The sequence below is a fragment of the Xenopus tropicalis genome, chromosome 4 (genome assembly GCF_000004195.4).
Source record: "Xenopus tropicalis strain Nigerian chromosome 4, UCB_Xtro_10.0, whole genome shotgun sequence".
Classification (NCBI taxonomy): Eukaryota; Metazoa; Chordata; class Amphibia; order Anura; family Pipidae; genus Xenopus; species Xenopus tropicalis.
Window position 1 is genome coordinate 93,253,943 of NC_030680.2, and position 22,587 is coordinate 93,276,529.

Sequence of the window (22,587 nt, forward strand, 5' to 3'; positions counted from 1 at the left end):
TGCCCACCCAACGCTCTACCCTCCAGTGTGTGTGTACTTTATTTTGTTATATCTTTGGCCCGATCAGGGGTGGGAGCTCAGCAGGGGGAGTGGCAATGGGGATCGGGTCTGGGTCAGCTTTTTCCCACCAGGACAATCCAACCCTGCATAATGCAGAGAGTGCTATTTTTATCAAATTTGCAATTTGTCTTCTTTATCATTTGCAGTTTGAATTATTTAGCTTTTTCTTTGGAAGCTCTCCAGTTTGGAATTTTAGCAGCTATATGGTTGCTAGGGTCCAATTTAACTTAGCAACGAAGCAGTGGTTTAAAATTGAGACAGGAATATAAATAGGAGGAGAGCCTACATAGAATGATAAGTAATAAAAAGTAACAGCGACAATAAAATTGTAGCCTGGCAGAGCTATCATTTATTAGCTGCCAGGGTCAGTGGCCCCCATTTGAATGCTAGAAAAAGTCAGAAAAGCAAATAATTCAAAAACTATTATAAATGAAGGCCAATTGAAAAATTGATAAGAATAGGTCATTTGGTAACATATTAAGTTAACCAGAAGGTAAACCACCCCTTTTAGTTAATGGGTCCTAAGCTGCGCTATCGCCATTGTTTAATAACCACTTTGCTCTACACTTCCAAAGTTGGCAGCCCTCTCTGGTACGTTTCTCTCAGCATTACAAATGCTAAACGTAGTAATCTAGGTAATCCTGCTCTATGCGAACAATAAATCTCTCTGTTTAGCGGACTGAACATTCTAAGCGTGGGTACTGAAATTAGTCCACTGACGGGTACTCGCATAAAACCAAAAAAATGGCTTGCACAAGCAAGGAATCAGTGAAAGCCTGGCATGCTGATTTGTTACAATATTATCATCTCCCACGGTGGGCAAGGATACATTCTATTAACAGCGCCAGAGCTGCTCGGCAACAGTAACATGCCTGGGTAGCTAGAGCTCACCGATAGGTTACTGTTGACGGAACAAAATGCGTTCCTGCATTGTGTCAGGGCGGAAGGGCTTTTTTGGTGCACAGCAACATGGCAGCCTGCAGGGGATTTTTATTGAGGAGGATCAATGACTCGTGTCTGACCTTTCGTAGACATAAATTCAAGAAAAAATGGGTAAGGGCTTTATGACCTTGGCAAAAGTTTCATATTTGAGAAAACAGATCTAACAAGACGTAGTTTGCTCCCCCATTCAACCTTCTAACATCAGCATTTCAGCACCACCGTGTCTGTCCATCATAAAACCTCGTAGAGAGCTCTTACCAGACTAGTAATTGTACATGCATAACGGTGCTCTTGATTATGTTTTGCTGTAATGACATTGGCTGATTATTGAGATTTCTGCACAGTGTTTGTATAGCCAGCAAGTCTCTAAGGTGTAATGCTATAGCTCAGGGTTCTCTTTTAAGGATCTGGTATTTTTATGTTGTAGTTCAGCAAGAACAGCATGATAGAGGGCCACATTTTTGTTATCCATAAAGTATAAGAATATAGTAGTTTGTATTTAGGTACTTTCAGGACTTCAATAGCAGATATACTGCAGCAATATATTTTATTTAATATATTTGCTTTTTTCTTTGTTACTGTTGTTTCTTGTAGAACTAAACAATTGGGGATGTGCTGAATGCACTATTTTGTGATCTGTCAAAACCCAGAATCATTTGTGAAAGATTTTACTAAAAACCAAATCGAATCTGAATCCTAAGTCTGTTTTTATGTGACAAAAAGTAATGTGATTTTGAGGATTCAGATTCGGTTCGGCCAGGTATATTATTATGGCTGTATCCAAAATTAGTCAGCACAAATAGTTTCTATTATGGGGGTGCAACATTAGAATACCATACGGGCAAGGTTCAGAGTGCCAAAAAGTGCATATTCTCCACCTGATATATATATATATATATTTTTTTTTTTTTACTTTATATGTGCCACATAATAATTGGTCTTATAAAGTGAGTCCTGTTGCAGCTAACACAGCATATATGTGCATGTGTGTTGTGTGAATTATTTATCAAAAGAAATGTTTTAACCAGTAACATACTTTTAAAAAAAGTGTCCAGGATACTCCCATGATCTGATGTTCTAGGAAGAGCACTTGCTGCTGTCTGCTGAGAGGTATATTTGCTGTGTCTAGCACTCACTAGTGGCCAAATAGGTTTATTGCATGTAGCAACTTAGCTTCCTGACACTGTCAATATCCTTAATCTCTGGCTATTGTCAGTTCTTCTTAATTTTAATCCACGGTTTATATTGGACTCCAGTAGCTACACAGGGAAATAGAGAAGTGTTTTAAACAGCTAATATTTGCTCAACTGAAATTAATAAAGGGCAAACTTATTTAATTTTGGTTGTTGAACTTTTTGTTTATGTTTATAAGGCCATCCAGTAGCCCTGCTTTTGCTTTCTCTATATTGAATTGTGTTTCTTTTTCAAACTTTAAGGCAACAACCCTTCCAAAAATTCCATGTTCAAGGCTTGCTTTGCAATATTTCGACATGAATTACAGCATGCAGTTTGGAGATCTATGGCCTTCAATTCGTATTAGTCTTCTCACAGAACAAAAGTATGGGGCTCTTGTCAATAATTTCTCACATAAGGAGACCGTATTGAAAAATCTCAGTGCTTTTAATGCAAAAGACTTTATCTCTGAGGCTCAACATGTGATATCATTATTGCAAATACAAAACAATTTGGACACCTCAGAAAAAATGACATCAGGTGAAGCATCTCTGAATCTGGTTGGACAGAAAAATAATGCAGAGAAAACTCAAGCAACAAACCTGCTTTCATCTCTTTCTAATACAAAACTCACATGTTTCAAATTTTCCAGGGGTGATATAAGTCGTTTTCCTCAATCAAGGTAATTTATTTTGTATTTCATTCACTGATTTTTTTAAGTACCATTATATAGCATTTATTTTATGTGGTTAAAATGTACCTTATACTTGCTTTGACTTTGAAAGCTTGTGAAATATTGTTTTTTTTTTGTTTGCTGTAATAACTTGCTTTTGTTTCAGGTCAGACAGCTTTGGACTCCTGGAGTATTACTTAATGGATGCCGCCTCACTATTGCCTGTTTTGGCTCTTGATGTACAGCATGGTCATAGTGTTCTTGATCTTTGTGCAGCGCCTGGAGGAAAGACTTTGGCGCTTTTACAAACTGAAAATTGCCGTATGTAACCACTTGCAATATACTGTATGTATGTGTATCACTGTGTAACAGTGATCCCCAACCAGTGGCTCAGAAGCAACATCTTGCTCACCAACCCCTTGGATGTTGCACCCAGTGGCCTCAAAGCAGGTGCTTATTTTTAAATTCCTGGCTAAAATGCAATCTTTATTTGCATCAAAACCATAAGTAGTACCAGACAAAGCCTTCTATATGGTATAAGTTCATATAGAAGCTACCTATAGCCAATCACAGCCCATTTTTTGCACCCCCGGGAACCTTTTGCAAGTTTGTGTTGCTCTCCAACTCTTTTACGCTTGAATGTGGCTCAGGAGTAAAAAAAGGTTGGGGACTCTTGGTGTAATATATAAGTTCTTTTTTTAAATAAAAACAATAATAATTCTTCTGTATTTAGGTATAAGAACAAACATTTATGTGCTTTATGAAGTATGTATGTATATCTTTATTTATAAAGCACTACTTGTGTACGCAGCGCTATGTATTATCAATATATGCCTTTTAGATATTTTAGTTTCTTTTGACATTTGTTTCCATTGTACTCTTATTCAACAGAATATCTTGCTGCCAATGACTTGTCTACTTCCCGAAGTAGCCGTCTCCACAGAGTTTTGCGTAGTTATGTTCCTAGAGCCCAGCGTACAGAGCATAAAGTGTGCATCACGTCGCAGGATGGAAGGCTGTGGGGAGATGCGGAGGCTAACACATATGACAGGGTCAGTTTGTTGCAAATTTAAAGGTTATATTAGTATTTGGATTATTACCAAGATTAAAGTGAATATAAACCTAAAATGTATGTCAATTTACTCAGAGAACACTAGTGCAATTAATTTAATAATCTTTTGCTATTCCCTTCTAAGTTTGCCCGACTAAATTAAAATTAGTTTTGTTTCAAATCAGGCAGGGTCTCTCTCTTTTTTATTATTTACCTGATGGCACTGGGGAGTTGTTTGCATCTGGGGCAGCTTTGACCCATTTCTTGTCACTGAGACTCATTACTGGTGAGTGTTGTATTGGGTCACTGTATGGATTGTGTGTAGGTTTGATTTGGTGTGATTTCAAACATTGATGGCAGGATCTTTTAGCCACTTTTTTAGATTGTGATGTCTGAGTTATAGTGGTTCAGGAATACAATATATAATCCATCATTCTACGTGTGTTATAACCCAGTAGTGCAATTGTTTACTGACTTTTTTCTCCCTTGGGAGTTTGATCCACCTTACCAGGTAACCCTGTGCTGTTTTGATAATTTTAATATATTTTATTTTTTCAAGTTTTCTGTTATTACACCTACTCATGGTGTGCATTATAGTTAGGTTCTTATAAATAAGATCTTGCACACCTTCTTTGATTAATTTTAGGCTTTGACATTGTGGTGGTGCTCCCCTTTGCAGTAATTGTATAATACTAAACTAAAATTAGCTGTCCCCAACCAAGACTCCATTTCCCATAATGCCTTACATTCTTTTTTTCAACTATTTTGTGAATCAGAGTCCTCAAGAGTCAATTTAAATAAAGCTCCACAGTGAAAATATATTTAGATTGGTGCTATCATTATCAGAAAATGCTTTTACAGCTACCATCCTCATGTATCTCTTATGTATCTCTTAGTGAGACAACACAATGAAAGTCTTTCTTCTTAGGGAAGTCACATAAAGGGGCAGATTCATGAAATCACGAGTTTGAGTCCCGAATGGGATAAATTCGGATTGGATACGAAAATTTCTGAAGATCGCAAATATCATGAAAATGCTTATGAAAAAAGTCATGATAATATCGTATTGGTGATCACGAAAGTCACGAAATTTTTGTACCGAACGTTTGTAAACAGCGGGAAAACCTTTCCAATTTTTTTGCGCAAGTGTATCAAAAAGTTGCACAGTCATGGAAAAAGTCGCCTAAGCGACGAAAAATTTGTCGAAAATACGCTTGGAGCATTCGAATCTTAGTAAATCTGACCCAAAGTCTTGGTTCCGCTTCTTTCTGCCTGTGTTTTATTGGCAGGTGGAGAAAAGTGGATCTGCTCTTTTCCACAGCTCTGTGCCGTTGCACTGACAGGCAGAGCGGTGGATAGCGGAGTTGAGATGAGATCAGTCTGAGAAACATGAATGTGGGCATTTTCGGGGTCAATCTCCATTTAGGCTGAAGCTGTTCCTGTCAATGCAGCTACACAGAGTTGTAGGGGAGAGAAGCGGAGCCAATGCTTTGTGTGACTTTGCCCTTATGATATGCTTTTAAGATCCTTACCTTGCCGTAATATTAATTTTTGTTGTTTTAATGTTTAAAAGAACAGATGAATGTGTAAAAATGAAACTGCGTAGATAGACCGCACAAAATAAAAAATGTTTTCAATACAGTTAGTTTGCCGAAAATTTAATCTATAAAGGCTGGAGTGAATGGATGTATAACATAATACAGAACACTACTTCATCCTTTACAGCTCTCTGAGCTGTTAGCAGTCAGTAACCATTCAGTGACTTAGGGGGGGCCTTATGGGACATATCTGTTTAGTTAGTTTGCTTTTGAATCTGATCTGTCTGCTCACAAACTAACTGAACAGTTTTGTCCCACGTTGCCCCCCCCCAAAGTCACTGACTAAATAAGACATCCATTCACTCCAGTCTTTATAGATTACATTTTTGCCTAACTATATTAGAAAATGTTTTATTTCACACACAATTTTGCCCAATTTATTTTTACTCTGAATTGTTCCTTTGAACTTGACAAAACATAAACTTGGCTTTTTTACCCTGAGAGCTAAATTATCATGGAATGGATTATGTTGGTTTTTTTTTATTTTTTAAGATTAATAAACGTAGGAATTTTAGTATTTTTATTAACACAGAATCACCCTTTCTCCATCTGCTTGATTACCCACATAAATCAGTTGTGTGGAAAAAGAAAAGAGCAGGTTCATCTAAAATGCTTAAAACCAAAACATTATGCTTAATTGAAGTAAGGTTATCTTTTATTTTTTTTTAATTGATGAAAACATTCTGTGATTACATTTAATTCTTTGGTTTGGAAAGGTCCTGTATGGTCATCTCATATGCTTTGATGCAGTTTGTTGTATAATTTATTTATTTTATTAATGGTGTGACTTATGGATACTTGCTTATGTTGGCTGTATAGGTCTTAGTGGATGTCCCTTGTACCACTGACCGCCATTCCCTTTTAGAAGAAGAAAACAACATCTTCCATCGTATAAGGACTAAGCAGCGCCAGATGTTGCCATTGTTACAAGCAGAACTGCTTGTGTAAGTAATTCGGCATTATTACATTTTGATTGCACTAATTTTTTAAGAACAATATACCTTAAAATAAAATCATAGAATTCATTTACTTCTGCTCTTTATGTGTAATGTACCAGTTGTCTTCTTGAAAACAATAACAAGCTCTATGTTTTCCCCCAGGGCTGGGCTACGTGCTGTGAGGCCGGGTGGAGAAGTGGTGTACTCCACCTGTTCTTTGTCACAGTTGCAGAATGAATGTGTTGTGGAGAGGGCAGTTGAGCTTGCAGCTTCTGATCATGGAGTCCATGTTAAACCCCAGGACCTTAGCTGCTTCAGGGAAGTTTTCAAGAACACTTTTAACTTTTTTCAAGGGTGCCGTGTAGGAGAATTAGTCCTTCCTCATCTCACAGCAAATTTTGGACCCATGTTCTTCTGTAAACTTTTAAGAATTGAATAAAAACTAAAAAGATTACTGAATTGAAGATATGTTTATACCTTAATTCACCTCTGTAAGTGTTCTCAACTCAACGTTGCAAATCATGGAATACAGATATAGTGGTATGAACAGTGGCGCATAGGATGTTCTTGGAAATTTGTTTTTTTTTTTTTTTTTAATATGTTTACATATTCTGGCAGTTATGAGGACAACTCAATTTCTATTTTAATAAAAAAAAATGTTAGAAATTTTGTTTGCTATATTTAATTTCTTAAGAAAGTGGAACAAACAAAATTTGTATGGGGGGGGGGAAGCATTTTGTGTTGCTTATTGCATTTTCTGCTTTTTTTTTTTCCTCCAAAACATTGAATTGTACATTGAATGGTTAAATGAAAATGCACAGGCCAGATATGCTAGATGATCCCTGGTAACAAAAGCAGAGTGCCATGCCATGAACAAGTAGAGTTCTATGCCACACCTGTGTACTAGTCCCCATTTCCACCAAGAATACATATGGAACATTTGCTGCTATGAAATAAGGCTTAAAGGAGAAGGAAAGGCATTTTGACATTATTCTGCAGAAAGCTTTATCATACCTAAGTAAAGAGCCCTAAAAGCTCCCTCTGTTTGTTTAAGATAGCAGCTGTAGTTTTAGCTTAGTCTCAGTAGCTTCCGTGCTGAGTTGGGAGAGGGAGCAAATTCTAATGGAAGGATGAGTGAATTCTTATGGGAGGGGGAGAGGGGAGCAAACTGAGAGTAAGAAGTCTGACATAGAAGAACATGTGTACACAAAAGAAGAAAATAATAAATCCTGTGTTTCTTTTAAAAGATGACTCAGTGCAGCATTTCTGTGAGTGCTTATGGCTGTATTTAAGCTGTGATACAGCTTAATTAGTTTTTAATCTTTCCTTCTCCTTTAACTCCTAGTACATTGCTGGGTGTCTCAGCCTGAGGACTAATTTATAATATGATCTGGGGAGAACACCAATTTGCTCTCCTAAAAGACTAGCTTCAAGTTCAGTTCAATTGAGATTGTGGTGAAGCTTATTTTCGGTCCTATGTGATCTTAAATATATGGTTTAATGGCTGCTACTGAAGTGTTTTCATATATAAGTTGCCAAACAAGTAGATCTCGGTTAACTGATTGTTCAAACAATCAAATTAAAATGATGGGAATAGGACCACATCAATGGGCCAATGTGGCCCCCGATCCTATGAGAAAATCAAACCTGCCCAATCGACATCTGGACAATTTTAGGCCAGATATTGGTTGGGTAGGCCTGTTGGGGGTCCCCATACACTGGGGAATTGGTCCGAATCTGCAATTTATATCTGCCTGTGTATAAGTGTCAATGCAGGAACCAAGTGTAATCATTTCCGCTGCCTGTTCCAGTGGTGTGAGATCGACAAAACGCACCCTAGGAGTAGGATGTAGTTGCATGGGTCAAACTATAATAGAAATGATACAAAAATCTGAGGTGTAAACTACATGAAAGATTTGCCATCCGATGTGACACACTGATGGAAGAGCCTGCTGTGGCTTTATCCAACAAGATAAAATCTGACAGTGTCTGACAAGACTTATTGGGCCCGATTCACTAAAGTCTGAAATAAGGAGTGCTATTTATAGCATGCGTTAAAAATCTTATCACTTCTTATTTTTCGCTCGATTCACTAAAAGGACACTTGTCATAATTAAGAAGCAATGTTCTTGGCGTTATTTATCTTGCGACTACATATTTTCAAGCAATATATTACGCAGCGCACAACATATTACGCAGCACGTTGCTTGAAAATATATCGTTGCAAGATAAATAACACCAAGAACATCGCTTCTTAATTATGACAAGTGTCCTTTTAGTGAATCGAGCGAAAAATAAGAAGTGATAAGATTTTTAACGCATGCTATAAATAGCACTCCTTATTTCGGACTTTAGTGAATCGGGCCCATTTTCTCTTTGAAATACATTGACTGTTGAAGGTAGATACAGGAACAAAACCCACCACCCGACTTTACATTACAGCTGTGAAGATCAGATTTTGTAGAATCCTAGACAATCTTGTGCTGTTCTGTGGCTTTGTATGATCATATACAATCTCAATCTTGTCAAAATTTCCCATGGATTTCAGCCCTAATACATCATTTTTTTTTTTTATCTATGAGATTAAACTTATAGTTACATTTCAGATGACCATTACAGAGCTGCACCAAGCAGTGGATAGAGATTATTACTGTTTGTGTGGGACAGTTGCTTTCCTTTTTTATTTTTATTATTCAGTGTGCCTCTTTGTCAGTGTGTATTTGTGTGTCTGTCACCATGGGTGTTACAAATGATTTTCAGGTATGCACCTTTTATACCCCTACTATGGAAGGGGAGATGTTCCTAAATAATTTGCAAAGTATGTTCATACACTATTAAAGGGGTTGTAAACCTAACCATAACATGGCCCCACTGCGCCTCCTAGTTTTACTTTAGAAGTTGTCCAAAAACATAATTATAGATGCAAGAAAATTCACCACTGAGCATTCTACTGACCAAAAATCTCATTATAAGATCAAAAGAATTGACCAATAAGAATGCTGATTCCCAGCACTATGTCAGACATCTTGCTGTTAATCTTACATACAGAGATAATTATGTCTTTTTGTTTCTTCATTATATGACAATGGAATCGGACATGCGGTTAAAGGACATATACCGTATATACTCGAATATAAGCCGAGTTTTTCAGCACTAAAAATGTGCTCAAAAAGTAACCCTCGGCTTATACTCGAGTATATGGTACGGATGTGATAACTGTGCTTGATCTGCCGATGTGCCCCCCCCCCAGACGGACTTGTGTCCGTGCGTACCTGCGCTCTCGTGCACCCGCGCTCTCCCTATGCCAGCTTCCCAGAACCGCCATCCTGCTACCTGTGCGTGCTTCTCCTGTGCACGCTTCTGCTCTGCTTGGCGTCGCTGATCTTACAAGGTCTAAGATGAGGCCACGAGTAACTGAAGGGGGTGCGTGACGTCACTGGCGCGACTGCGGCGCCAAGCAGAGCAGAAGCACGCACAGGTAGGAGGTCTGTATGAGCTTATCTGCCGAAATGCAGAAGCAGCTTCTTAAATTCTTCAAGGTTGCACGGGGAAACTGTTTTACTGTTTACTGATTATTCCTACATAAATATGAAAAACACATATTTCTCACTGATATAATTGTTGAATCTGGCCATATCTATACAATTCAACTTTTCCAAATAATCTCTATAGTATTTTATCAGAGGATTCAATGAAGTATTTACTTTTATCAAGTAATGACATACTGTAATAGTGGTTAGCCCTATATATAAAAATAGTAATGGTCTGCATGTGATCTATACTCACTTCACTAATTGAGGTTTTGCCATAAAGCTATATAACTCATTCCCCCCCTCCTATCCTTTCCTTTCTGGTCCTGGTCTGTGTTGCAAATGAGCAGATTAGCCTTAAATAGCTAAAAATATTGATCTGCAGATTGGTACATTGCCCCCTTAGCTCCCACAATCATTGCATCTCATTAGTTTCTCTATTTATATATCTTATTTGCATATTTCTGGGAAGCTGGCATAGGCAGAGAGCGGGACTTTAAGTCGCTTGGCAGTAGCTGAAGGGCAACCAATTGGGGAAACAAATATAAAAGCGTCATGTGCAAAATTGGTAAGTTGCCATTTGTATCCCACAATGAAACCTTTTTTACTCACAACTGCTCCTTTTCTGCACCTGCCACAAGTCACAACAAAAGCTGATACGAACAAGTCATACTGGAGTACAGGCCCAATGTTTGCCCTGTCTGTGTTACTTAAGGTCCATACAAGTCATTTTGGTTGTTACAAGCTGAGGCATGGGCATTTATATCAAGCTATATATATAAAGTAGTGATAAGAATTCAATATATTCCTGGTATTAACAATGTAAATGCTATAATGCTGAGTAAGGGATTATCTAAATGTTCCGTCCTGCTTTCGTCTGTCCTGTTTTATGCCTGTTCCAACTTGCTCCTACCTGTCCCGCACTTGTCAGGCCAGTTGGTCCTGTTCTTTGCCTTTTCCAGTCTCTCCTGATCTTTGCCCACTCCACCTTGTCTAGTCCCTTTCTTGGGCCACCACTGTCTAAAACACTCTATACCCTATATATATTTCTTAGGCTAGACAGGGGGCAATTTTTGGGATAAACCAAAGTGTGAGCACACTTTGTGTGCTGGCTCGCTCGCACCAGCCCTACTGGTGACACCCTAGGCTTATACTCGAGTCAATAGGTTTTTCCACTTTTCTTAGGTAAAATTAGGTACCTCGGCTTATATACTCGAGTATATACGGTAGTGATATCTGTGTGATAAGAAAACTGTGCTTAATGCGTCCAAACCAAGGTTTGGGGAAAAGTTTTATTATGCAATATTACTTTAAGAATACAACCCTAATGTTACTGGACTATAGCTCAACCCTCATTATGTTAAATGGTTCTGGGATTTGTAGTCCAGAACAGCTGGGTAAGTTTTGTTGAGCAGTGCTGTACAGGTTTTAGTACCCCTTTAAAGGTGGCCATACACGTGGCGATCTGACGATGTTTCGTGCGACCATCGGTCGCACGAAACATCGTCAGATGTGCCACACACCATTCAGGGCTGAATCGGCAGGTAAGGAGGTAGAAACAATAGGATTTCTACCTCCTTCTGCCGATTCAGCTCTGAAGGGAGATTTTGATCAGGCGCCTTCTATGGCGCCCGATCGAAATTTTCCAACTGGTCCGATCGGCAAGTCGGCCGATATCAGCAGGTTCCTGGCCACCTTAAAGGAATACTGACATTTTCCTATGGAAATCCAAAGGAACGTGTCCGTATTATTAAGTGGCTGCAGCATGAAAAGCTTTTCAAGTAAAGGTCCCCCACAGCCACCCCCTAGCCCAGCAGTACCTGCTTCTCTTAAAGGGGACCAATAGCAGAAAGAGCTGCCTTGTTTTCCTGTGTCATGCAGGATTGGGGTTGGCGTGATCCTTCCATAGGATAATTACAAATGGAAACAGTACTCCGGCCTATGGAAAGATTGCGCCGCCCTTAAACCAGCGTGACGAACACAACTGCAGAGGATCTTTTCACTCTGTTGGAGTGTCACTCGAGTAAGTACGGCTCAGCTGTGGGTGCCTTTGGGACTTTTCACAAGCTAGATTTTTATACTGCAACTGTTTAGTAATACTGACATTTTCCTATGGATTTTAATAGGAATGTCAGTGTCCCTTTAAATGTGTTTTGACAAATTAACTTTTCACTCCTGCTTAATCCTAGTATTGGTTACTGGCCTCCCCTTTGCCATAGAGTACAAAGACTTGTGTTTGGACTTTGGCACTTTAAACTCATCTATGAGAAAAAAAACAAACAAAACTGTCTTTATCTCTTTGCCTGCTCCTGCAGTCTGTTCTTTAGCAAAAGCTAGATGGCATTGGTGTAACTATAAAGGGGTGTAGACCACAGGGGCGGCGGGGTCTGGAATATACTTTTGTTTTTCTATACTACTTACAAGCCATAGCCTCTGTGCATTATCCTATGCTCTTGGAACTGAAAATGAACAACTGCAGAGGTCCTGAAAATTCATGATAGGGTTAACATTCTCAAACTACACTGAAGTCGATGGGTTTTTTTTTTTCCTGTGACATTTTCACTGCTAATTTTTGCAGCACATTCATTCATTCAAAATATTTGCTGATATTTTGCCTCTAATCAACACCTGGTGAAAGGTGGGAGTGATGTCACGCGCTACAGCACACCATGGCGCAAACCCAGCAGCACCCCCAAGGTTACCAGGGGCTGCAAAAAGCCATTCCTGGTAACTTTAAGCAGGGGCGGGCCAAGCCAACCGGGCGCCCTAGGCAACCCGGTCGGCCAACTCCGCCCACCTCCCCGCCCCCCGCCCTCCCGCGGGGCGATTCGATCGGTCATTGCCTCTGCCGGAGCGACAAGCGGCGGAGGCAATGACAAAGTAGCACTAGGGCGCTAGCACTAGACGCGGCGGGGCAATTTCGGGAAATCACCGAAAAAGACTTGCGAGTCTTTTTCGGCGATTTGCGCAAAATCGCGCCGCCGCGTGTGCCATCCCGCCGCCGACTTACATGTTCGGCGGTGGGATGGCAGGGGGAAGGCAACTCGGGGAGATTAGTCGCCCGCGAACAGGGAGTTTTGCCGCGGGCGACTAATCTCCCCGTGTGCCAGAGCCCTTATACACCTTTCAGCCACTGCCCCCCACATACCAACTGATCAGATGGGAGTTGATAAAAACCACACCTTGCCCATTGTTCAGTAACTGAGTTTTATGGCTTCTCGCAGACGTACTGTCCCACCATCCACAGAAAAACCCTTAAGGTGGCCATACACGCACCGATATTATCGTACGAAACCTCGTTTCGTACGATAATCGGTGCGTGTATGGCATGTCAGCGAGCCGACCGATATCGCAGGAAGCTGCTGAAATCGGTCGGCTCGCCGATCGGCCAAGTTAGAAAATTTTGATCGGGCGCCATAGAAGGCGCCTGACCAAAATTCTCCCTTCAGAGCTGAATCGGCAGAAGGAGGTAGAAATCCTATTGTTTCTACCTCCTTACCTGCCGATTCAGCCCTGAATGGTGTGTGGCGGATCTGACGATGTTTCGTGCGACCGACGGTCGTACGAAACATCGTGAGATCGCCACGTGTATGGCCAGCTTTAGATATGGAGATTTGACTTCTGGTGTAACTTGAAAGACTGGTTTATATTAATCATTAGAGCTACCCTCTACACAGTGTATATGTATAGAGACACACAAACATACATATATATATATATATATATATATATATATAATTCTGCGGCACATTTTATTAATATATATATATATATATCACAAATAATGGCACACAAGATACACGATTTCTTACAATACATAGACATTGAAAAGAAAAGAGAGAAATAGCTGCACCGCCCACACTCAAATATTACTCTCAAATAGATGCTGATGTGATTCCACTATGGAATTAAATCAATTATACAGGGACCCACAGGGCAATGTGCAAACGAAGTATATATGTATATCCAGAGGGAAAAAATAGAGAGGTGGTCCCTAATTAGACTTCGATCAAATGCACCATTGCCCAAAAGTTAATAACAGGCAAAATGACCCTCCAAAAGCAGATGTTGGTTAAAGAAATAATAGCTAAAACTTAACCTTTAATAATGCAAAATAAAAGAAAAATCCGTGTATCAAAATAAACCCCAGTAAAAATCGCGTGAGGTGAACCACGACCTTAACATTGAATATAAGGTACCCTGAAGCTGCCTTGAATTTGCTCAAAACTACTGTGCCTAGATGTGGCAGCTTATGTAACAGAATAATGTAGCAAACCATCCACACTTAGACGCTTCGGAGGAAAATGCCGAAATTGATACTTTTGCAAATTCGCAACATAAATAGCAAACTCTCCACACTTAGACGCTTCGGTGGAAACTGCCGAAATTGATACTTTTGCAGACTCGCAACATATGTTGCCGCCTCGTCTCAAGAGAGAAAAACGGGTTGTGTCATTCTTTACTCCAAGATCCCGTTAGCGCCTCCTGCCCAGTAAGTGGGCGGCAGTCCAAGTAAGGCTCCGGTTAGAGGGAGGGGCCACGGTGCTGCTCTTTGTGTCACTTACTGCCATTGTCATTCTGCAAGATGTTGGCACTAAACACTAACGATATAGTGGGGCTCTGTGCTCTGCTAGGCTGTTCTGCTGCCACGGTAGTGCTGCTATTGCGCTGGTTAGATAGGAAGCGGATTGGCAAACAGGTCAGGCTGGCCCGGGCGAGGAGGGACGCTGCCCTCGGACGTATGGAAGAAGCAGTGAGGCGCTTGTCTGCGGAAGTGAGTGAAACTGTGCATTGGTGTATTTTAGCTCAAGGCTCTGGTGCTTCCCCCCATGTTCATAGCTGTAATGGTATTTAGGAGGTAATGTAATTAATGACATAACCACTGATGCAGGGCTATTTCCCATAGTGAGCAATCAGCAGGGAGACTTTACTAGGGAGCTATTCAAAAGCCAAAATCTCATGGGTTGCTATGGGTTATATGACCTAGCAAACTTTGAACCTGTTTTTGATCCAGCTTATGTATGTGCCCTAATGTTAATATACTTTTCTTATATACAGTATATTAAAGTAGTATGACATTTATATAAAGCATTTTTATACATTGGTATAACTAGGGCCCTCAGTACATAAATTGGTATAGACTCTAGAGCCTTTACTTTGTTGCCCACGCAAGTCAAATACTCCTATTCACCACCAATTTAGTAACCCAAGTCCTTCTATTCCTTCATATCACTTGAACACTCCATGTTTGGGCAACAGGTGGGGTTTTGATATAAAGAGGGGCAAGGTGGATCAGGGGCATGGCAATGTGTGTCTGGGGCATTTCTTTTAATTGGGTGGAGGGGGTTTCATGATTACAGATGGCAGCCCTTCAAATACCACATGACTAATGTCACACACAGCATTTACTCTTCTGCTGAAGAAACTGCAGATGTTGCCTGTTACCATCCATATAGGAAATCGAGAAATAGGCAGGCACTTCGGAACTCCAAAATAAAAGTCTCAAAGTAGCTCAATATTTAAGGTAAAATCTGTAACGCTTTTTTGGCTATATCTAGGTAAATCCAGGCTAGTATTTAGGTGAGAGCATGGGTTACATGCGACTCCCTTAAACAGGATGGACCTTTCCTTAGGTGGAAGAGACCTGAGCGTAGCCGAGGGTGTAGTCACTGTAGCTGTGTAGTGCAGGTGTAAATATGGATGCCAGAGAGGTTCTTGCTGTTTAACTATAATACAAGTTTATTGTCCAAGACAGTTACAAGCTGGGTAATCAAATACTCACAGACAGGCAAAGGTAGATGTTAACTGATAGTGCACTCTGAGGAAGAAGAGAGGGTGTACACCGTTTTATCCCACCTCTTGGTAGAGCCTGGGCAGGGTAAATACACCAGTCAGATCAATGCCCCCTGTGGAGGTAGTCTGGGTAGATATCTGATCCTTCAGGTTGATAACCTCTAGTATATGAGTCCTCCGGGTGAGTAGGGATCAGGGTATATTCTGGCCTGTCACTATCCCTACTCTGAGGCAACATTGCCAGATAGGAGAAATACTCCCAGAACTAACTTTCCTTTGGCTATTAACCTGCCCTTGCTTACTAGAGCTGACTATGTCACTTTCCTAGAAAGTGCTATAACAGACCTGCTGTGCTTACTAGACCTCGTTCTAGGGGGCCCTGTCCCCAACTTCTCACATTGGGGCCCCTACATGCCACATACTTAGGTAAACATATACATATTGGGCATCAAACTGTTCAGTGGACCCCTGGAGTTCATATTTAGGGTGTTTTATCTTGGTACCTAATGCTATGTGGGAGATAAGGTGCTGGAAACTGAAAGCTTTGAAGGGATTTTTGGAAATTTCATCAAAATTGCTAGCTTTAGGAAAGCTTTGCAGCTTGGTACTTTGGAGTAGATAGACATAGGTACCCATTTTGAATTCAGGGGAATGTGTACTTTCCAAAAATATATGACTTTCTGGGGTGAGTGTACTTTTTACTAGCATTATCCCACATATAATTATGTAAATGTGTTGATTTTGCACGAGCTGAAATTACAGAAATGATTGATCATATGGGGGTATGTTCACATTGGGGCCCCTACATGCCACATACTTAGGTAAACCTATACATATTGGGCATCAAACTGTTCAGTCGCCCCCTGGCATGCATATTTAGGGTGTTTTATTTGGTTACTTTATGACCTGTAGGAGATAAGATACTATAGACTGGAAGCTTTGAAGCGATTTTTAAAAACATCACAAATTTTGATAAAAACCTATAATTTTAGGAAACCATTGCGACTTGATAGTTTGGAGTAGACAGACAGTTGTGCCTATTCTGTATTCCCCAGAATCTGTTCTTTCCAGAAATGTGTAATTTTCTAGGATAAACCTCCTGTTAGTGGAAGTTTTGGCCTTGAAATCTAAAGTATGCAGCTTTCTGGAGCAGTGCTTTGGAAATTTGGTAGTGTACTGCTGGGAGATTTTGACCTGTACAAGTGAGAAATCTCCATAAAACTATATGTATTTGGTATTGGCACATTCAGGAGACATGGGACTTTCCAAATCAGTTTTATTTTTGTGCATAAAATACTTTTTGTTTCTGGTATGTGTGTTTATATTATGAAAAATATTATTTTTTTAATTTTTTTTAGACATTTAGAGGTCTATATCTTGTTACAGAATTGGAATTACACCAAAATTCTACCATATATTGAAAGCTTAGTTTGTCCTGAAAAAAAAACAATATATTGTTTTCCTGGGTAAACTAAAAGTCCCCCCGAGGAAAGGCCCCTAAAGTGAAACAGTGCAAAATGTTCAAAAACTGTCTGGCAGTAGAAGTTCCACTTTGGTCCAAAACGGCTGGCAGTGAAAGGGTTAAAGCAAAGATAGCCAATCGCATTTCAGAGGGGTTGACCAATCACAATGGTACATATAATTAAAGTTAATCATGTGGCAATTATGGTCACTTAAAAGGAAAAGCACATGTGTTTAAGTACAAAGGCTTTTGAAGAATGGAATCCAACATTAGGCACAATAGTTTTTGAAGAATGGTATCCAACATTAGGCACACAGAATTTTAGTTATACATAACATGAAACATCATAATCAAAGTTTAGACCTTCCGGTTGTCTCGTATATAAATAAAAATCCACTTTGTTTTTTTCTTTATAAGGGCATTAATAATATTACTTCCACGAGGGTATGGGATAATTCTGTCTATACCTGTAGCCATTAAATTGGATAGAAATCTATTAGAGCATTCAGAAAAGTGTCTAGCTACAGTTGTACTACATTTTTCATCAATAATATTTACAATATGTCCTTGAATACTTTGTTTTTATTTTCTACTGGTCTGGCCTGCATATTGTTTATTTGATATGTTTTCTTAGTAATTGATGAGATGAAAGATTGTGTTTTAGTTATGAAGTTACAGGCAAGGTGGATCAGGGAGCATGCCAATCCACACTCACCAGCACACCCTGGCCTTTCCACTCTGTTCCACCTGGTGCACAGTATTTAGAGAGACTTCGGCACTCTCCACCATGATCAAAATAGCACAGAAATAACGGTCCTGTTGTGCCGGTATTTCTGTGCTATTTGGATCAGGGGGCATGGCAATGTGTGTCTGGGGCATTTATTTTAATTGCCAAATTAGCATGGGGTTTCATGATTACAGATGGCAGCCCTTCAAATACCACATGACTAATATCACACACAGCATTTACTCTTCTGCTGAAGAAACTGCAGATGTTGCCTGTTACCATCCATATATGTGTGCATACAGTAACAGGGGCAGAACATGCCAAATGGAAGTCCTCTGGTGAGTGCAAAAACCCCCCAGAAAATATTAATTTCCCTGCTATAACAAGGCGTGTGACTATTAAGAGTGAACACACAGAGCTACTTAGTAGCAGATACCTCTACTACTTCACACGTAGAGACAATTATCAGTAAATGATCAGCATTGTTTATTTTTGTAGCCATGACAAGTAGCTGCTACTAGTAGCTCCTTGTATAACACTGAACCCAGGGTCGGACTGGGCCGCCGGGACACCGGGAAAAATCCCGGTGGGCCCCGGCCCTAGTGGGCCCCAGCGGCCCAGTCCGACCTTCGCCGGCGCTCCCTGCTACTGACTGTTCCTCCCCGACGCATTCAATTTATACGCGCTCAGGGAGGACGTCAGGCGGGGGCCCTGCGGGGGGGTAGGGGGGCCCCTGGGGGGGTTAGGGGACGCGGCTGGGGCACCTGCAGGGCCCCTGGGGCAGGAGCCCCGGTGGGCCCTGCACCCCCCAGTCCGACCCTGACTGAACCCACTAATGGCAATATTTTACAGGTTACAAAATAATTGTTGATTGAATCTGAATATGCAAATGAACATATTAGATTTGAATTCAGTACTTGGCTGAATCTTATGAAGGATTCCATGATTGTCTTAATCTTAAATTTATGGATTCATATTGGGCATATACATTCAAGGCAATAGTGTGTGCTCCACCATATTTTAACTGCTAGTAAAGAAGTACAAAAAAGACTATATGCCATAAGAGCAGCTACAGTATATGCCACCAATGTTAATAAGTTTCATCTTTTCCCCTCAAAACAGTGCTATTTATTATGTTGTTATCAGTAAATTGCTCTGACAGTATAAAAAAACATCTGTTATTGCTCTCACAAAGAACTTGCAGTTATATAGGAATAAAGATATAATAATAATATTCAAAGTGCAAATTATCTCAGAATAGTCTTTTCTACATAATACTTTAATAGCCCTGATCACTTCCAAATGTTGTCTCTCATGTGCACACCTTCAGCTTGTGTTCTTTCCTACCCAAGGTTGCTAAGCCAGTTGATCATATTGCCACCAGTTACTTGCTTATCACACTTAGGGGCTGATTTACTAACCCACGAATCCGACCCGAATTGGAAAAGTTCCGACTTGAAAACGAACATTTTGCGACTTTTTCGTATTTTTTGCCAATACCAATACGATTTTTGCATAAAAACGCGAGTTTTTCGTAGCCATTACGAAAGTTGCGTAAAATCGCCCGATTTTTCCGTAGCGTTAAAACTTACGCGAAAAGTTGCGCCTTTTTCGTAGCGTTAAAACTTAAAAGGTGCGAAGTTTCGCGTAAATTTTAACACTACGGAAAAAGCGCAACTTTTTGCGCAAGTTTTAACGCTACGAAAAATCGACAGATTTTACGCAACTTTCGTAATGGCTACAAAAAACTCGCGTTTTTACGCAAAAATCGTATTGGTAACGAAAAATTCGTAAAGACGCCGAAAAAATCGCAAAAAATACCAAAAAAATCGCAAAATACCGATCATTACGAAAAAAACGCAATCGGACTCATTTCGACCCGTTCGTGGGTTAGTAAATGTGCCCCTAAGGGGCAGATTTATTAAAGTGTGAGTTTAGATCTTAATACATAAAAACTCACCCTTCTTCTATTCATTCCTATGGTTTTTTCAGAAGCGTATTTATCAATGGGTGAAAGTTAGAACTCACCATTTGATAAATATACTTCTAAAAATCCCGTAGGAAAGACTAGAACATGGGTGAGTTTTAATGTATTAAGCTCAAAACTCACATTTTAATAAATCTGCACCTTAATGTATGATCGTGGTCTGAACCCCTTCCCTGCCAATGGTTCATTACCAATTACCCATTACTGTACTTTTTGAACTGGGACGGTTATAGTTCACCTATGTTTACCAATGTGGTACCAATGTCATACACTTATTCAGATATTATGCACATTTAAAGGAACAGTAACACCAAAAAATTAAAATGTATAAAAGTAATTACAATATAATGTACTGTTGCCCTTTACTGGTAAAAATTGTGTGTTTGCCTGAAATACTACTGTGGTTTATATAAACAAAGCTGTTGTGTAGCCATGGGGGCAGCCATTCAAGGGAGATAAAGGCACAGGTTTCTTAGCAGATAACAGATAAGCTCTGTAGAATATAATGGTGTTTTATCTGTTATCTGCTATGTAACCTGTGCCTTTTCTCCTTTTTCCATCTTGAATGGCTGCCCCCATGGCTATAGAGCAACTTATTTATATAAACTATAGTAGTGTTCCTGAACCAAATACACAACTTTAAACAGTGCAGGGCATCTATACATTATGAAATAATTACTTTAAAACAATTTCATTTTTTGGTGTTACTGTTCCTTTAAACACTGCAAGTGGTTCTGCGTAGAGACTGTCCTGTCATAGCTCATTAATTAATTATGGAAATAAATAATTCCAGATGTTGACAAGCACATGCTGCGTAGTCTGCATTTTTACACCAATAAAATTTTTATTGGATGTATATTGTGTATTGTGGCACAACTATTGCGTTATTATTGTTAACATTTATTTATAAAGCGCCAACATATTCCGCAGCGCTGTACAATAAGTGGGTTTCATACATTGAACATACAGAGTAACATATAAAGCAATCAATAACCGATACAAGAGGTGAAGAGAGCATGTACCCATAGTTTTAATGAATACTATTTAGGGTATTTTTTTTTTTTTTTAATTTTTGTACGTTTTGGACTAATAACCTTTTTATTGCAGAGAGAGCAGCCTTCCTTTCTGCATTAAATGCTGTACTTTATTGAAACATCTGAGTGTCTTTCCTCTTTGGGTTACATCTGATATATGTGTCGCTTTATAGATAATAAAATACCTTTCCCATTTTATAACTGCCTCTGCTTCTGGATAAACATCTCACATTCTTGTTCTGAAACTACAGGAATGCCTGTAGATCTCCTTTCTTACTTGACCTTGCAAAGTGTAATCATTTGCAACAAATCTGTGCCTGTTCTGTTCAAAGTACAGGATTTAATTTGGGTATTGTCAGATAAGTAGTGGCTTAGTAAATATTAAACATTCTAGAAAAGTAATACTAAGTTACACTTGTTTTAATTTGTTACAGGTAAATCCTTTTTCTGTTGGTATGGTGAAATTTTATATTTCCGTAAGCTTACTTTGTTTTGCATTGTGACATTAATAACAAGGTCAATGTTATTTCCTCACGTAAAGGGGAAGTTAATGTTGTATCACCTTGGTAGCAAACAGAAAATCCGCTATTGACTTCTACATGATCTCGATAAGTTTTAGATTATTTTCGAACTTGGTTTTGTCACATAGTAAATCTCAAAAAAGTTGTGACTTAGCACTAAATAATCCAAATCAGAAAAATCTTACTGATAGTAAATGGCCCCCATAGTCTATGTAAGTTAGTGAGAAGGCATATTTGTGCATACTACTGATAAACCTTTGTTTTTATTTGTACTCGCAGATTATTTAACTGGCCAGCATTCAGTGTTACATAAGGCATACAATAATTCTTTCATTTTAACATTTACAATACTAATGTTACCCATATATAATACCATTGTGCTAACAAAACAGAGAGACAAAGAGAGGTGAGTGCTCTGTTCTTTCATAGTGATATATCTGTCAGGGGACTATTAAGGTTACAGTAGAACAAATTATCTTTATAAGTTACCTAGTACTGCTGCATTAGCATTTTTCTTCTGCTTTCTGAGTAACTAGTTCATACAAACAGGTATATATTCTTTGTTATCCCCTTTGTTATCTATTCATCTAAATTATATTGCATAGAAACATTGGTTGGAACATTGGATAAGCATTTCAATTGAAAGAAAAAGGAGTGGTGACAGAACTATTTGAAAATATAATGGGAAAAATGCAGCTATAACAAATATGATTAAAGGGAGAAGGCAAAGAACAACATTAAGGGAATCTATACTCTAATTATATGAAGATTTTATCTTTTCAGGATTAGGGATTCACTTGAATGTAAGTGTCTGCCTGAACTAGATTCAACCCCTTAATAATACATAATATTAGACCATCTGACTACAAAAAGTGTAGATTTTTTCCATTCTTTCTGCTCTAGAAAGAAAACCAGATAGTGGCAGGCATGAACTGATGATTAAATTGCATGGAAGAGGGATGTGATGACCTTGTCACTTCTTGTTATTTGAGGACCTCACACACCTGAATAAGCCTTTGTGACCTTTTTTAGTTTTTGGAGACAATGCAATGCTATATGGTTGCAAAGCAGATGTAAAGTAGGTGGATATTGGTGCAT

The 22,587-nt window shown here is 39.3% G+C and overlaps 2 protein-coding genes across 2 annotated transcripts in view; both read left to right on the forward strand.

Moving 5' to 3' along the window:
* Positions 1 to 1,009: 1,009 nt before the first annotated feature.
* nsun4 (NOP2/Sun RNA methyltransferase 4) lies at positions 1,010 to 7,101 on the forward strand. The gene is made up of 6 exons (NM_001007929.1): positions 1,010 to 1,113; positions 2,439 to 2,857; positions 3,015 to 3,169; positions 3,740 to 3,900; positions 6,317 to 6,441; positions 6,598 to 7,101. The coding sequence occupies exons 1-6, from the start codon at positions 1,030 to 1,032 to the stop codon at positions 6,872 to 6,874; spliced, it is 1,221 nt and encodes a 406-aa protein (NP_001007930.1). The 5' UTR covers positions 1,010 to 1,029; the 3' UTR covers positions 6,875 to 7,101.
* A 7,444-nt stretch (positions 7,102 to 14,545) lies between these two features.
* Positions 14,546 to 22,587, forward strand: part of faah.2 (fatty acid amide hydrolase, gene 2) — a 29,181-nt gene continuing 21,139 nt past the window's right edge. The window contains exon 1 of the mRNA NM_001011356.1: positions 14,546 to 14,739. Coding sequence (NP_001011356.1) covers positions 14,551 to 14,739 — 189 coding nt within the window. The 5' untranslated portion in view covers positions 14,546 to 14,550. The remainder of the gene's footprint in view (positions 14,740 to 22,587) is intronic.

Excerpts from the sequence above, each read along its gene's own strand:
- nsun4 (NM_001007929.1), top strand. The coding sequence starts at position 1,030 with ATGGCAGCCTGCAGGGGATTTTTATTGAGGAGGATCAATGACTCGTGT. Across the intron at positions 2,858-3,014 it reads AGTCGTTTTCCTCAATCAAG|GTCAGACAGCTTTGGACTCC; the intron begins GTAATTTATTTT and ends CTTTTGTTTCAG. Across the intron at positions 3,170-3,739 it reads TTTACAAACTGAAAATTGCC|AATATCTTGCTGCCAATGAC; the intron begins GTATGTAACCAC and ends CTTATTCAACAG.